The sequence below is a fragment of the Delphinapterus leucas genome, chromosome 5 (genome assembly GCF_059928025.1).
Source record: "Delphinapterus leucas isolate spDelLeu-1000000601 "Yukka" chromosome 5, BTC_Dleu_Yukka2, whole genome shotgun sequence".
NCBI classification, from domain to species: domain Eukaryota; kingdom Metazoa; phylum Chordata; class Mammalia; order Artiodactyla; family Monodontidae; genus Delphinapterus; species Delphinapterus leucas.
Window position 1 is genome coordinate 37713321 of NC_143133.1, and position 12854 is coordinate 37726174.

The following is a 12854-nucleotide window of genomic DNA, read 5'->3' on the forward strand; positions in this document are numbered from 1 at the left end:
TCTAGAAAAGCACTAAAAATGTTCACGGTGACGTCTGCCCCTCGAGACTAGCAGCAACGTTCTGCAAACATGTGTGCTTGCTTGTACGTACTCCCCCTTCACCAGAATCGCATATATACTGACCTTCCCCCCACCTCTTCGGAGTGGTCTCTCACAGCTATCTGAAATGCTGTCTCCCGGGCTATAGTCCTCATTTTGCCCCAAATAAAACTTACCTCACAACTCTCCCGTGCATTTTTTTTTAGTTGACAATGTGGAAGGGTGGAGTTCTAGGTGGGGGGACAGGTTTGTAAGATCATGTAAGCGTGGGTGACAGTGGGACGGCTGCACGCAGCTCTGTGTAGCTGTAAAGCAGGGACAGTGGGATGGGGCAGGGGGAGAGGGGTGGGCAGGGCAGAGATCCTGATGGCCCCTGCAAAGGTTAGTACACGCGGGCAGTCTTTCCAGATTACATCAGTGTGATAGATAGGGGTGTCCCCTTTTCAAGCCAGGCATGTGCTCCCTGGGCACTTGGCATCTCTCCCATCAGGACTGCTCCAGCCTTCTGGAAGGCTCAGATCCTGATGTGCTCCTTTGTCAAAGCGGTGATCAAACTCCATCTTGTTGTCTGTCCTCCCCATCGGCTCATAAACTGCCCTTAGAGGGCTGAACTTGGTGCCAGGTACAGAGTCAGTGGGTAATAAAAGTTTTCAAACCGTAATTTACATGCTTTGGGGATGATCTCCCTTCCCTCAAAGATAAAGCTCTTCTATCCTGTGCCTCATTTATTAGGCTTCTCTGCCACTGCCTTGGGGGTCACACGAACAAAATACGTAGCAGGAAACGATTTTTCTTGTTTTCTTTCTTTCTCTTCACCTAATTTCAACTCCCTGTCAAGTCTCCTTCATTTGATCTGCTAACCACAGAAGCTGCCTCAGGCAAATTTACAGCTTCTCTCCTGGGAAGAAGATTCTTTTTCATTTAATCGTGGAGGGGCAGTGGAGGGGCAGCCTCCCTGGGGAGGCCCTTGGCCATTTATCTCTTATCGGCTCCTAACCACGCTTTCCCAGGGTGGCTCCTCCTGGGATCTGTTCCTTCATGTACACTTAGAAGGATGCAATATGACCTCACAACCCAAATGGCAGTTCCCCTTGGACAGGTAATTTCCCCAGGGGCTTAAGCTGTGTGTCCTCAATGTGAATCCAAGTGAAGTTTCTAAGCCCTGGTCAGTTTCGGGGTACAGTGGCTGGAGTGGGTGAGGCCCAGCAGCTCGGTGAACATGGGGGGTTTGGGGAGCAAAGGGTAGGGACCAGCAGCTCATCTGAGACTAGGGGGGCAGACGGACCTTCCTTAGGGAGCCTCCCTGACACTGATGGAGAGCTCAGTATCTAAAATGCTGGAAACTCAGCATGCAATATGGTCGCATTCACAAAAAAGCAGTGTTTGCAAACACTGCAAGGGGAACCAACATCATCGCAAGAAGGGAGACAGTTTGGGAAAAAGCACAGAAGCCAAAGCTTTGTGATTTGGGTCAGGTAACCACTTCAGGCAGGTTTGTGGATGAGTTCAATTTAGTATCTTTGTGTAAGAGGACAGAGAAAAAGGCCAACCCGTCCACTGAGAGACCATGTCAGCACTCACTATTCTTCCTGGGAGAAGAGCTGTTATTGGAAAAAACCCGAAAAGTGCTCAAATCCCACCCTGAAATGTGGGGCTTTCCCTCAGCGGCCTGTACTCAGCACAGGGCCCCCGTCCACGGGGTCCCTGCTGGCTGGCGCTGCCCAGGCCCACTGCCCTCGTCTGGCCCTCATTTCCTGCCGCCTGCATTTCCCACACGGCCCCTGGCTTGCGGCTTCGTCTCTGCTTTGTTTCCATCTATCCGCCTCCCAGATCCACTCTTCTCACTGCAAATCTTAAAAATCCCCCCAACGGACCTCTCTGGAGCTCAGGATAAACTGGCAAATCTTAACGCACTGCCCCGGCTTCCGTGGACCTGCTTCCAACACATCTCTGACTTGTCCTGTGCTGTACACCCCGCTCCAACGCTCCCACCCCCCCATGCTGGGACAGCGGTTCTTGCCTGGCTCTACCCTGGAGGTCTGACTGAGCCAGCGTCAGGTGAGGCCTGAGTCAGAGTTCACTGTAGTTCTCAAGCCACCCAGGTAATTGTAATGCTTTCAGATGAGGTTGGAAAAGGCGTCTCTAGCCCAGGGATTTCCAAGTTTGGCCTAGGTCCCACCTCCAGATTAGGGTTTGGTTGGCTGTGGATGCAGCCTGGCCATCAGGACTTTTAGAAGCTTGCCAGGTGATTTAGCAATGTTTGAGGACCACTGCTCTGGCCCTGCTGGATTATTTGTTGTTCCTTTGCCATTAACTTCCTTTTACATTCTGACATTTTCGCTGGCTGTTCCTGCTGTATGGAAATTCGTCTTTCCCTCCCTCATAAGCTACCTCATTCTCCCTTCTTCCAAATGTCAGAATTGAGGGACGCTAGAGGGAGCAGCAAACTTCTTCTGAAAAAGGTCAGATAGGAAATATATTAGGCTTTTTAGGCCACTGCATGTGGTCTCTGTCACGCATTCTTTTTGTTTTCCTTTTAAAATGTAAAAGCCATTCTTTGCTTATGGGTCATACAAAACAGGCCATGGGCCAGATTTGGCTCACAGGCCATAGCTCCCTGACCCTGGACCACAGCATTGTTTGTTTCATAAGGTAGTGAGTTCCCCATCAATGGAAGCAATCAACTCATGGTTGGAGGACTTCCTGGCAGGGAAACCATAGATGGGACTTGAACTTCCAACGAATAACTGGACTGAAAAACCTTTCTGTTCTTTCATGAACTTGGGATGCCTTAGTTCTAATTCATCCCAGCTCCTGGACACAGCCCCTCATCTGCCAAAAGATCTTTGAGGTCCCCTGCCAGCTCTGAAATCATCCCAATCCTCTGTTCTGCCTCAGTTCATTGTGAAGCTCTGCGTGTGTCAGCACGGCCTTTGTTTCAACACGAAGAGCTGTGATTTCCATATCTGAGTTTAAGAGACAAAGAAGAAAGACTGCTCCTGACCTCTGTGTACAGGTGATGTTTGAAGCAAGAACAGCTGGAAACCATGAAAATCAAAATGCTCTGATTTCATCTTCAGCCACAGACATCTGACAACTAGATACGAGTGGCAAAATTACACCTTTCTGTGTAGACACAAACAGGACTGATTGGCAAAGATCCAGAGCAGACCCATCCTAAGAAGGTAAAAACAGAAGCTTCCCCTCTTATCCCAAATTCTTTGTGTCATTCTTGCAAGTCAATCTCAAAACGGGCCTAACTCCATGCACCTTTTAGCAAACAGCCAATGAGTATTGACCACATGCATAGATCAGAGTTCAGACTGCAGGTCCTAGAACAAGATGGTGTAGATTCCAGTCTAGCACTTGTCTCTTAGCTGTGTGACTTGGGGAAGATGACTTCATCAATATGATCTTTGTTTTTTTTTCATCTATAAGATGGGAATAAAATTAGTTTGGGAAGGAAAGGTTTTGCAGCTTACCTGTAATTCATCTTCTATCAACTGGGATAGGAAGAGAGGAAAGAAAGAAAAAGAAATGACCTGGTCCATTCTGTTTGTAAACTTGCTAAGCCAACCTCATAATGGTATTTTCTAGCAGAAAGATAAGAGAGTCCTTATGTACAAAATGTTTTTAGGGGGCTACACCTGGCCTATTTAGAATGGAATGTATAGCTATGGGTATAGTCCACTGGAAAATGCCAGTGTCAGCTGTGTAATTATCAAAGTATAAAATGAAGATGCTTCATGAATAAATACTTCCTGTATGTAAGTGTTGCCCTGCATGTTTTATTTAGACACCTCACAAGTTTAATCTGGGCCAGAGTGCACTCTAACATGCAAGGAAGAATCTGGGGAGCTGTGCTGATGGCTTCAGACTTCGCCTGGGTCTTAACGATAACCTGAGAATTATTAGTAAAGTTTGATTCTGAGTAAAATCTCTGATAGTTGTGATTTTCTTTTGACAGTCTGACTCTGTGTTATCTTATATTCACAGAGTATGTTTATGAGAAAGCATTAGAACAGGGCCTGGAACATAGTAAGCGCTCAATAAATGTTATTATTATCAGAGAACTGGTGTGAGGACTAGATCAGGGGACAGAGGGAATGTGCTGGAAAAGCTCAGAGCAATGCATGGATGTGAATTCTTATTCTTTGCAATGGGGTAGAGAGAGTACAGGTTTTTAAAGATCTGGTTCAGATCTTGACTCCAGCACTCACCAGCTGGTTCATGTTAGGGGACATTGTAACCTCTCTGGGTTTCAGTTTCCTCATTTGTAAATGGGAGCAATTAATCCTAATGTCAAGACTACTGTGCAGAGTAGGGATGACGTGTATTCAGACATCCAGCGCACAAAGATGAGGATACAGTATGGAGATGAGCCGGTAAAAGATGCTGTGAAGGAAGTAAACCAGGATGATGTGATCGAGAGTATGTGTGTGTGTGTGTGTGACTATGGCATGTGTGTGCACATGTGTACATGTGTGCATGTGTATGCTTGTGTGTATTGTATGTGCGTATGTGTATACTTGTATGTGTGTGTATACACATGTGGGCACGTGTGTGTGTACGTGTGTGTGTGTGTGTGTGTGTATGTATGTGTGTTTGTGTTTGTGCATGTATACTAGGTGGTCAGGACAGGCCTCACTGGGCGGATGACATCCCCGGTAACATGGCCACACCAGCCTATGAGCTCCGTGAGAGCAGAGACTGTCCCCCTGGGCTTCCTCCCCAGTGTCCCCAGGCCTTGCATGGAGCCGCTGGCTACCCACCTCCAGGGGTACCAATGTGACTACTGCCCGTGGAGCTGGTAGTGCGGAGGCCCCATGGGACTGAGCACATCCCTCCTTGAATCTCCTTTAACTGCAACGTGGGCTCCCTGTTTGTCCTCCTGTCATTAGCTGCTCCCACGGAAGGTGCCTTCTTCCTCTGGCCATCTCATCATCACAGCACACTGTGTGTATGTGTGTGTGCATGCACGTGTATGCGTGTGCACACAGGTGTGCGTGCCTGACGCCCTCCCCCGGTCATTCCACAGCCCTCTCCACCATCTCATTACAACCTTCTGTTGTCGTGGCTGGGGACAAATGTGACAGGGTTCGGAACGTGACAGCCCATGAAAATCAGCAGTGCAAAGGGAGAGAGAAATTTGGGTCCATTTGTTCTGATAGAAACTTGTTTTCATCAACACAAAAACCAAAACAAATCGGAACCACAGCAGTGCTTCCCGGAGAGATCTGTACAGTCATCAGACCTTCCCCACACCATCTTCCCAGCCCCAGTGCGGCCTCTGACTGGGCCCCTGTGGGACACAGACCCCCAGCTGGGGGTGGCAGGGCCCTCAGTCTCACCTCCCCTGGCCATTTGAGAGATGAGGAAACTGAGGCCCTAGGAGAGCAGAGGACTTGCCCACTAGGGAAATGGCAGAGCTGGGGCTGAAGGTGGGTCCTGGGTAAACTGAGGCTCAGAGTACTCCAGACTCCACACTCAGGCAGGTACAGTGTAAGGTGGTGGTGAGGGCCTGGGGGTTGGGCAATTCCATCGCTGCTTGCTCTGTGCAAGTAGCTTCCCATCTCTGGCTTCTCTAGAGTGGTCACGAGCCTTAAATGAGTTAACACACATCAAGTGCGTGGCCTAGTATAGTACATAATCAGTGATGAATAAATCTTAGACATTACCATTATTATTATAACTATCATTATACCTCCCATACTAAACTGTAGCTTCTCTGTGGGCATGGGCTGTAACTTGAGTATCTTCGATTCATCCCAAACTAGTGAATCTGGCTCCCAGCTCGCGCAGCTGTTAATGGTTGCTGTGTTGTTGTATGCTACCATCTATGCATCTTCGAGTGAGCCTGTTACCTACCATCGGTTGGATGGAAACCAAGGCGGTCACTGCATTTAAATCGATGGGGACCCTCCCCTCCCCCTCCACTCCCAGTGGCCCTTGCCCCTCCCCAGACCCCGAGCTCTCTATCCGTACAGTAAGAACACCCCACCCTGGTGGTGCCATGAATCCCTGGGCTGGCATGTGAGGAAGGAGGGGCGCCTTACCTGGCCCGCTGCAGAAGGCGGCGATAATGGCCAGAATGCACACGACGCTCAGGTAAGGGATCCAGGGTGCGTGGTCCTGCAAGAGAGCAGCCGTTGGGCAGGTGAGGAGGCAGCTGTGCTGGAGGACCTGGTACCCAGCCCATCTCCTCCTTAGTCCACCTGCATGACCTGAGGCAGCTCACTTTACACCTCTGAACCCCAGTTTCAGCGTCCATAAAATGGGGATGGTGATAACCCTTAAGCCATCCCATCCGCCTATGTTACAGATGTCAGAGTGAGATGAGATGACGCCTGTGAAGCAGTTAGCATAGTCCCAGCATACTCCAGTCAGTAACTCTTCTTGCCTGTTCACTGGATGCCAGCCCCTGGATGCCAGCTGTTGGGCTGTACGACTGTACTTTTCAAGGTACTGTACCGTAAGATTAAAAAGATTTTCTTTATTTTTTGTGTTTGTTTTTCATGTATTATTTGTGTGAAAAGTATTATAAATATGTTACAGTACAGTACTATATAGCCGATTGTGTTAGTTGGGTACGTAGGCTAACTTTGTTGGACCTACGAACAAACTGTACTTAAAAACGTGCTCTCGGAACGGAACTTGTTCATATGTAGGGGAATTACTGTAATATTGCCTTTTTCGAAAGATGTGGGGGACATTGAGACCTTTGGCAGATGACCAACACGTGCAACTCTCCATTTAGGGGTTTGTTTTTGAAAAATGCAAAGTTTTATTGACCACTGTGACCTTGCATCATGCTTCCCATAGGGCTTAGATGGACTCGAGGCACCGAGTAAGTGCTCAATTAATGCAGGCTGCCTTGAGCCTTGCGGGGGGCAGAGGAAACCCCAAGATCCTGGGGTCTGATCCCAGCTCTGCCATTCACCAGCTGTGAAACCTTGGGCAGCTTATTCATTTAGATATATGCCTCGGTTTCCTCATCACCATGAAAGGAAAAAAAACACCACTTTCATAAGAATTAGCTATGGCTCCATCCATCCCCACAAATATACATTCACTGAGCACTTATTATGCTCCAGGCACTGTTCCAAGTATTTTAAGTGCATTTCCCATTTAATCCTCACGATACCCCTGGATATAGGGATAACTGTCCCATTTTAGACATGGGGCCCCGAGGAGCAGAGAGGTTAAGTGACTTGCCAAAAGTTTCATGGAGAGTAAGTGGGAAAGCCAGGATTCCCACCCGGCGGTCTGGCTCCAGAGCCCCTCTTGGTACCCACAGGCATCGATGTGACTATTGTGAAGGTGCCTCATACGGCAGTGCCAGCCACCCTGAGCTGGAATGTGAGAGTTGCAAGAGGCATCTTAGGACTCATCTAGTGCTATCTCTTCTATTCCACAGATGGGTAGACTGAGGCTCAGGAGGGGACATATCTTGCCCGAGGTCACACAGCTCACTAGTGGCAGCGGCAGGACCAGAAGTCATGTCTCTTATCCCCCCAGTTCAAGGACCCATTACTAACCCCCCTCCCCGCGGGTGCCCAGCAGCTTCAGAGCCAAGATGCCCTTGGGAACTCTGCATTACAAGAGTTGTCTGTAGACTGTATGGACTTCCCAAGCTGAAGGTCCCAGACCATGAAGCCAGAAGCCATGCCCATGCTGTGCTCCCTTGGGGAGCGACATACACGTCCTCTCACCTGCAGCATCAGCGTGACGGTGAGGATCCCAAAGAAGAGGGTCATCAGCCCAAAGCCACCAATGAGGAGGGGTCTCCGTCCCATGCGCTCGATGACCAAGCCCTAGGTCAGGGTCACAGAGAGGCGGTTATTACTCCCCTTCTAGCAGCGAGCGAAGGGGACCATGATGCTTGGAACTGCAATGGGGTCATTGTTAAAGGATGGCTCTGACCTGGAGGCGCTTGGCCAGTTTCTACCCTGCCACAGCCAAAGGAATGATCTCCACGAGAGCGGAAGAAAGGGAGGGAGAAGAAAGTCACAGGTGCACATCTTGGGGGCCAGAGAGTGGGGTGCAGGGAATGCCCTTGGCCAAACTCAGAAACAGAACCACCCGATAAAAGGTATTATCAGAGTTGGGAGTGGATGGGAGGGGTACTTCAGGGAAATGGGCTCCCAGCGCAAAACTGCTTGTCTGCTTGGGGACACGGGGCCCTGACTCTGGATCCCCCCTTACTGGCTCCCCTTCTGACGCCCCCTCCCTTGAGGATGAGCCCTCAGAACCAGGAGAATCCCCACATTCACATGCAGACTTCCCACCAGGCAACAGGTTAACGTAAGTGCTTCTCAAATGATGATGTAAGCGCAGGATATGAAAGGCTACTTAGCCTGAATTTTAATTTCTCAGCTCTGGTGGGCGCTGCCCACTTGGATGGAGCCCAGGGCATCCACTCACGCCTTCCAGAGAGTTTGGGGGCCAAATGAGAAATCCAGTTTTGCTTTTGTTTGATGTGGCCCCTTCCCTCTGCTAAGTTCCTAGAACCATTGTTAGATAAATTCGGGACTTAATCTTTTAGTAGGTGGGGGGCGATGCAGAATCGTTATTATCAATGGGAGAGTTTCCTATGTAGAGGAGGATTAACTGAACTCAGGTTTGAGGCCAGCTTTAGTGCACATTCATTCTGACGATTCACGGGGCAAAGCAGCCTCTTTTCGAGCATCCTCACTCTGTCCCTGCTTATGCCCTCACCACCCCTGCCCACATCGATTTTCTTTACAGTGGCCAAAGAGATTCTTTTATTTTTTTAAACATCTTTATTGGAATATAATTGCTTTACAATGGTGTGTTAGTTTCTGCTTTATAACAAAGTGAATCGGTTATACGTATACATATGTTCCCAAACGCAACATGGCATCTGCTTTCAACACCCTTGGACGCTCCCCTCCAGCTCCACCAGCAGCCCCTGCTGTCCCTCTAACTTGCAGACACATCCCTGCTCCCGTGCAAAGTCTGCTCTAGACATCCTCCATCGGCCTCTCCAGATCCACTGTGTCCTGGGGGATGACCCACAGGACCAGATCAACAGGCGTCCTCGCCCCCTGCCCCTAGGGGGTGTCAGCAAACGTGGCACCCGTATGAAATCAGAAGGAGGGAAGGAAGGGAATGGGACCAGGTGATGGTCCCCCGGATCCCTTCTTACAGGCACGTTGTGGCTGGCTGTGTCCGTCTACTGAAGGTCCCTGCTCCTGATGGATGGAGCCCCCCACCCTACAGACCTGCCCACCCCGAGTTAATCCGCCCTCCAACCTCTCCTCTTTACCAGGCCAGCTCTGCCCTGCTGGGGTCTGGCTGAGGCAGGCCTTCCTTCTGGCAGCTCCCTCTGCCTGGAATGTTCTTCCCCAAGTATCTGAGTGACAGACAACTCGCTTGTCCCTCGAGCCCGACCACAGTATTTAACAGGGCAACCATCCCGCCTCTCAATCCGGATTCTCTGCTCTGCTGTTCCTCACTGCATCTTCCACCTTCTAACCACCATGCAGGTGACCACTGATGCCTTTGTTACTGTTGGTCCTCCCCACTGGGCTCTTGCCTTCTCCTGGGCAAGGACCTGTGTGTCTCTTTTGGTCACTGATGCCTCCCACACACCTGGACCCAGGCCTGGCACAGAGTAAGGGCTCAACCGGCACTTGCTGAATATTGAAGGAATGGACAGTCTGGCCAGTGTCATCTTCCAGGCTTGTAGGCGGTAGCAGGGCATGATCAGATTTACCTATAACACGTGTTTGGTTCTCTTCAGGAATATTAATTACCAACGGTGATTGTACTAGTTTTCTCGGGCTGCCGTCATAAAGTACCACAAACTGGGTGGCTTGAACAATGGAAACGTCTTTTCCCACAGGCCCGGAGGCTGGAAGTCCGAGACCAATGCGCTGGAAGGGCCAGGCTCCCTCTGAAGATGTGGCGGAGGGTCTGTCCCAGGCCCCTCTCCCACCTTCTGGCAGCTCCTTGGGTTTTGTGATATAACTTCAGTCTTCACATGGTATGTCCTGTGTCTGTGTCAGATTTCCCCCGTTTTTTTAAGAACACCAGTCATACTGGATGAGGGGTCCACCCTACTCCAGTATGATCTCAACTAATTACATCTGCAATGACCCTCTTTCCAAATCAGGTCACATATGAAGGTACTGGGGGTTAGAATTTCAACATGTGAATTTTCAGGGGACACAATTCAGCCCATAAAAATAAGGAACACTTACTAAGTGTCTGCTCCATGCCAAGCACTGGGAATTACTATATAATTCTCATGATAATACCTGTTGGAGTATGGATTTGTTCTTACCCACACTTTCCCTAAGAGAAAACTGGGGCCCAGAGAGGCTAAGTAACGGGCCCGCAGTCACTCAGCTAATAAGCGCAGGGCCAGGGGACCACGCCATTCTGCGTCATCGCCTCCACCCACTCTCTCCTCTAGCACGTGCTGGACCTGGGGCTCGAGGCGCGGCAGAGGATACTAAAGGTTTTGATGGTGAAATTGTGGCATGTGTTGGGAAGCAGAGCGGACGGTGGAAACCAGTCGATTTTTTTTTTTTTTTAACTTCAGCTTGATGGCATAGTCCATTCCTGACAACTGCAAAAACTTCCTGTCATGAGTGAGGGGTTAAGAGTGGCTTACGTTAATTCTCTTTCCCCTGATTTAAAAAAGCCCAGGGAATTCCCTGGCCGTCCAGTGGTTAGGACACTGCGCTTCCACTGAAGGGGGCGCGGGTTCGATCCCTGGTTGGGGGACTAATATCCCACATGCCGTGTGGTGTGGCCAAAATATTAAAAAAAGAGAAAAAAAAGAAAAAGAAAAAGCCCAGTGTCCCAGCTACTCAGCGGAATGAGCCTCGTGCTCCACAAGCCGCCACCCCGCGTGGCAGCCGACCCTCAGGCTCGTGTGGCCTGAACGACACTCCGTGGACCTTCACTCATCAGAGAGTTGAGGCTGCGGCGAGAACATTAATTTGGAAAACCAGCTGCTTCTGCAAGATGGCAATCATTTACAGCTGTCCAAGCTGACAAGCAATGCCAGGAGGTGAAATTAATTGCAGATCAAATGACCAAAAATGTCTTTCTCAATGTTATTAAGGCCCAAAGCCATTTTAATAGACTGTCAAAAATCTCAGTAAGAAGAAAGAAAAAGAAAACCAAAAAACTTGGCAAGTCCTTTTGATAGGCAATTACCTCACAGGGTTGGATGAAATAGTATACGTATATTTGGAAACAAGGTAATAACAGCTTTGGAATGGGCAAGGGATGTACTGAATATTGACTCTGTCAGGACCGTCCAGTGGGCCTTCATACACTTTGAGTTTCGTTTCCATGAGAAATTCTGTAAGGTGGTGCATGAGTTTCCTCTGGCTGCTGTAACAAATTACCACAAACTTAGTGGCTTAAAGAAACACATATTTATTCTCTCCCAGTTCTGGAGGCCACAATCTAAAATAGGTCTTAGGGAGCAAAACTCAGTTGTTGGCAGGGCTGCCTCCCTTCTGGAGGCTCTAGGGGAGGATCTGTTCTGTGCCTTTCCCAGCTTCTCAAGGCCGCCTGCACTCCTTGGCTTGGGGCCCCTCCCTCCATCTTCAAAGTCAACAATTACACCACCTCCACTTTTGTCATCACATCTCCTTGTCTGACTACAGCTCTCCTGCCTCTTTTCGGACCCTTGTGATTACACTGGATCCACCGGATAATCCAGGGTAACCTTCCCATCTCCCAACCATTGATTTCATCACATCTGTAAAGTCTCTTTTGCCGCATAAAATAACATATTCGTGTTTCCAGGAATTAGGACGTGGACACTTGGGGAGCCAGTATTTTGCCTCCCACAGGTGGGTATGGTTATGTACCTATTTTAAAGATGAGCAAATACGTTCAGAGATGTTGGTGATTTTCCCCAAACCACTCAGCTGGGAAAAGGCCGATTAGGATTTGAATTCAGAACCGCCAGGCCCTAGAGCCCAGACGCCTTCTCCCCAAGCACATTGTTCCATCCCAGACTCCCAGCTTCATGTTGACTTTAATCTCATGAATTTCCAGCAGCTGGTTTTCCAAATTGATGTTCTTGCTGCAGCATCAACTCAACTAAGGGGTTAGAGTAAATGCTACCATTTTTTTTTTTTTTACCACTTTTTTCCAATGGACGATTCTGCATCTTCAGCTCCTTTAGAAGATAAACTAGGAGGAAGTGCAGATTGGGGCCTTGCACACAGGGCCACGAGACAGGCTTTCCTTTACCTGGCTAACTTCCGCTGGCCCTTCAACTCTCAGCCTCCTGGGTCCCTCCTCCAGGAAGCCCTCCTGGACCCCCTCACAGGAGAGCTCATCCCAGTATTGCATGTGGCATGTGTCTGTTTCTGGGTCTCTCTCCTTAGATCATGATAACATCACTGGTGACCTCCAAGCACAAGCATGATATAGGTGCCCTGCAGCTGCTTGTGGCATGGAGGAACGCATGAAGGAATGCGTTCCAACACTATGAAGCCGCCATCCCTGCTCTGGGTCCACCGAAGGTGCCCATGCCTCTAGAATGCACAAGATCCAAATGACCACGGCCCATCATGATCCAGACTTGAAGGCAGCAGCGGGCAGACTCTTCAGAGGCTGTGACCTCCAGTTCTGATCTTAGAAAGGTCCTCTCTTTCTCTCCCAGTCATTTACCTCCTTCCTGGGATTAGTCCTTGAAAGAAGTACTTCATCAAAGTCTATCAGCTTTACTGAGAATGATCTACCAGCCAGAGAGTGGGGACCAGAAGCAGGGGTTTCTGGAGTCAGAGAGACCAAGGGCAGAAGCATCCCCACTCCCT

At 49.4% G+C, this 12854-nt stretch overlaps 1 protein-coding gene across 1 annotated transcript in view; it reads right to left on the minus strand.

Moving 5' to 3' along the window:
* The window catches only part of SLC2A9 (solute carrier family 2 member 9), a 210231-nt gene that overhangs the window by 50986 nt on the left and 146391 nt on the right, over positions 1 to 12854 (minus strand). Inside the window, 2 exon segments of the mRNA XM_089911655.1 lie at positions 6096 to 6171; positions 7752 to 7853. Of these exon segments, the coding sequence (XP_089767781.1) occupies positions 6096 to 6171; positions 7752 to 7853 (178 nt within the window).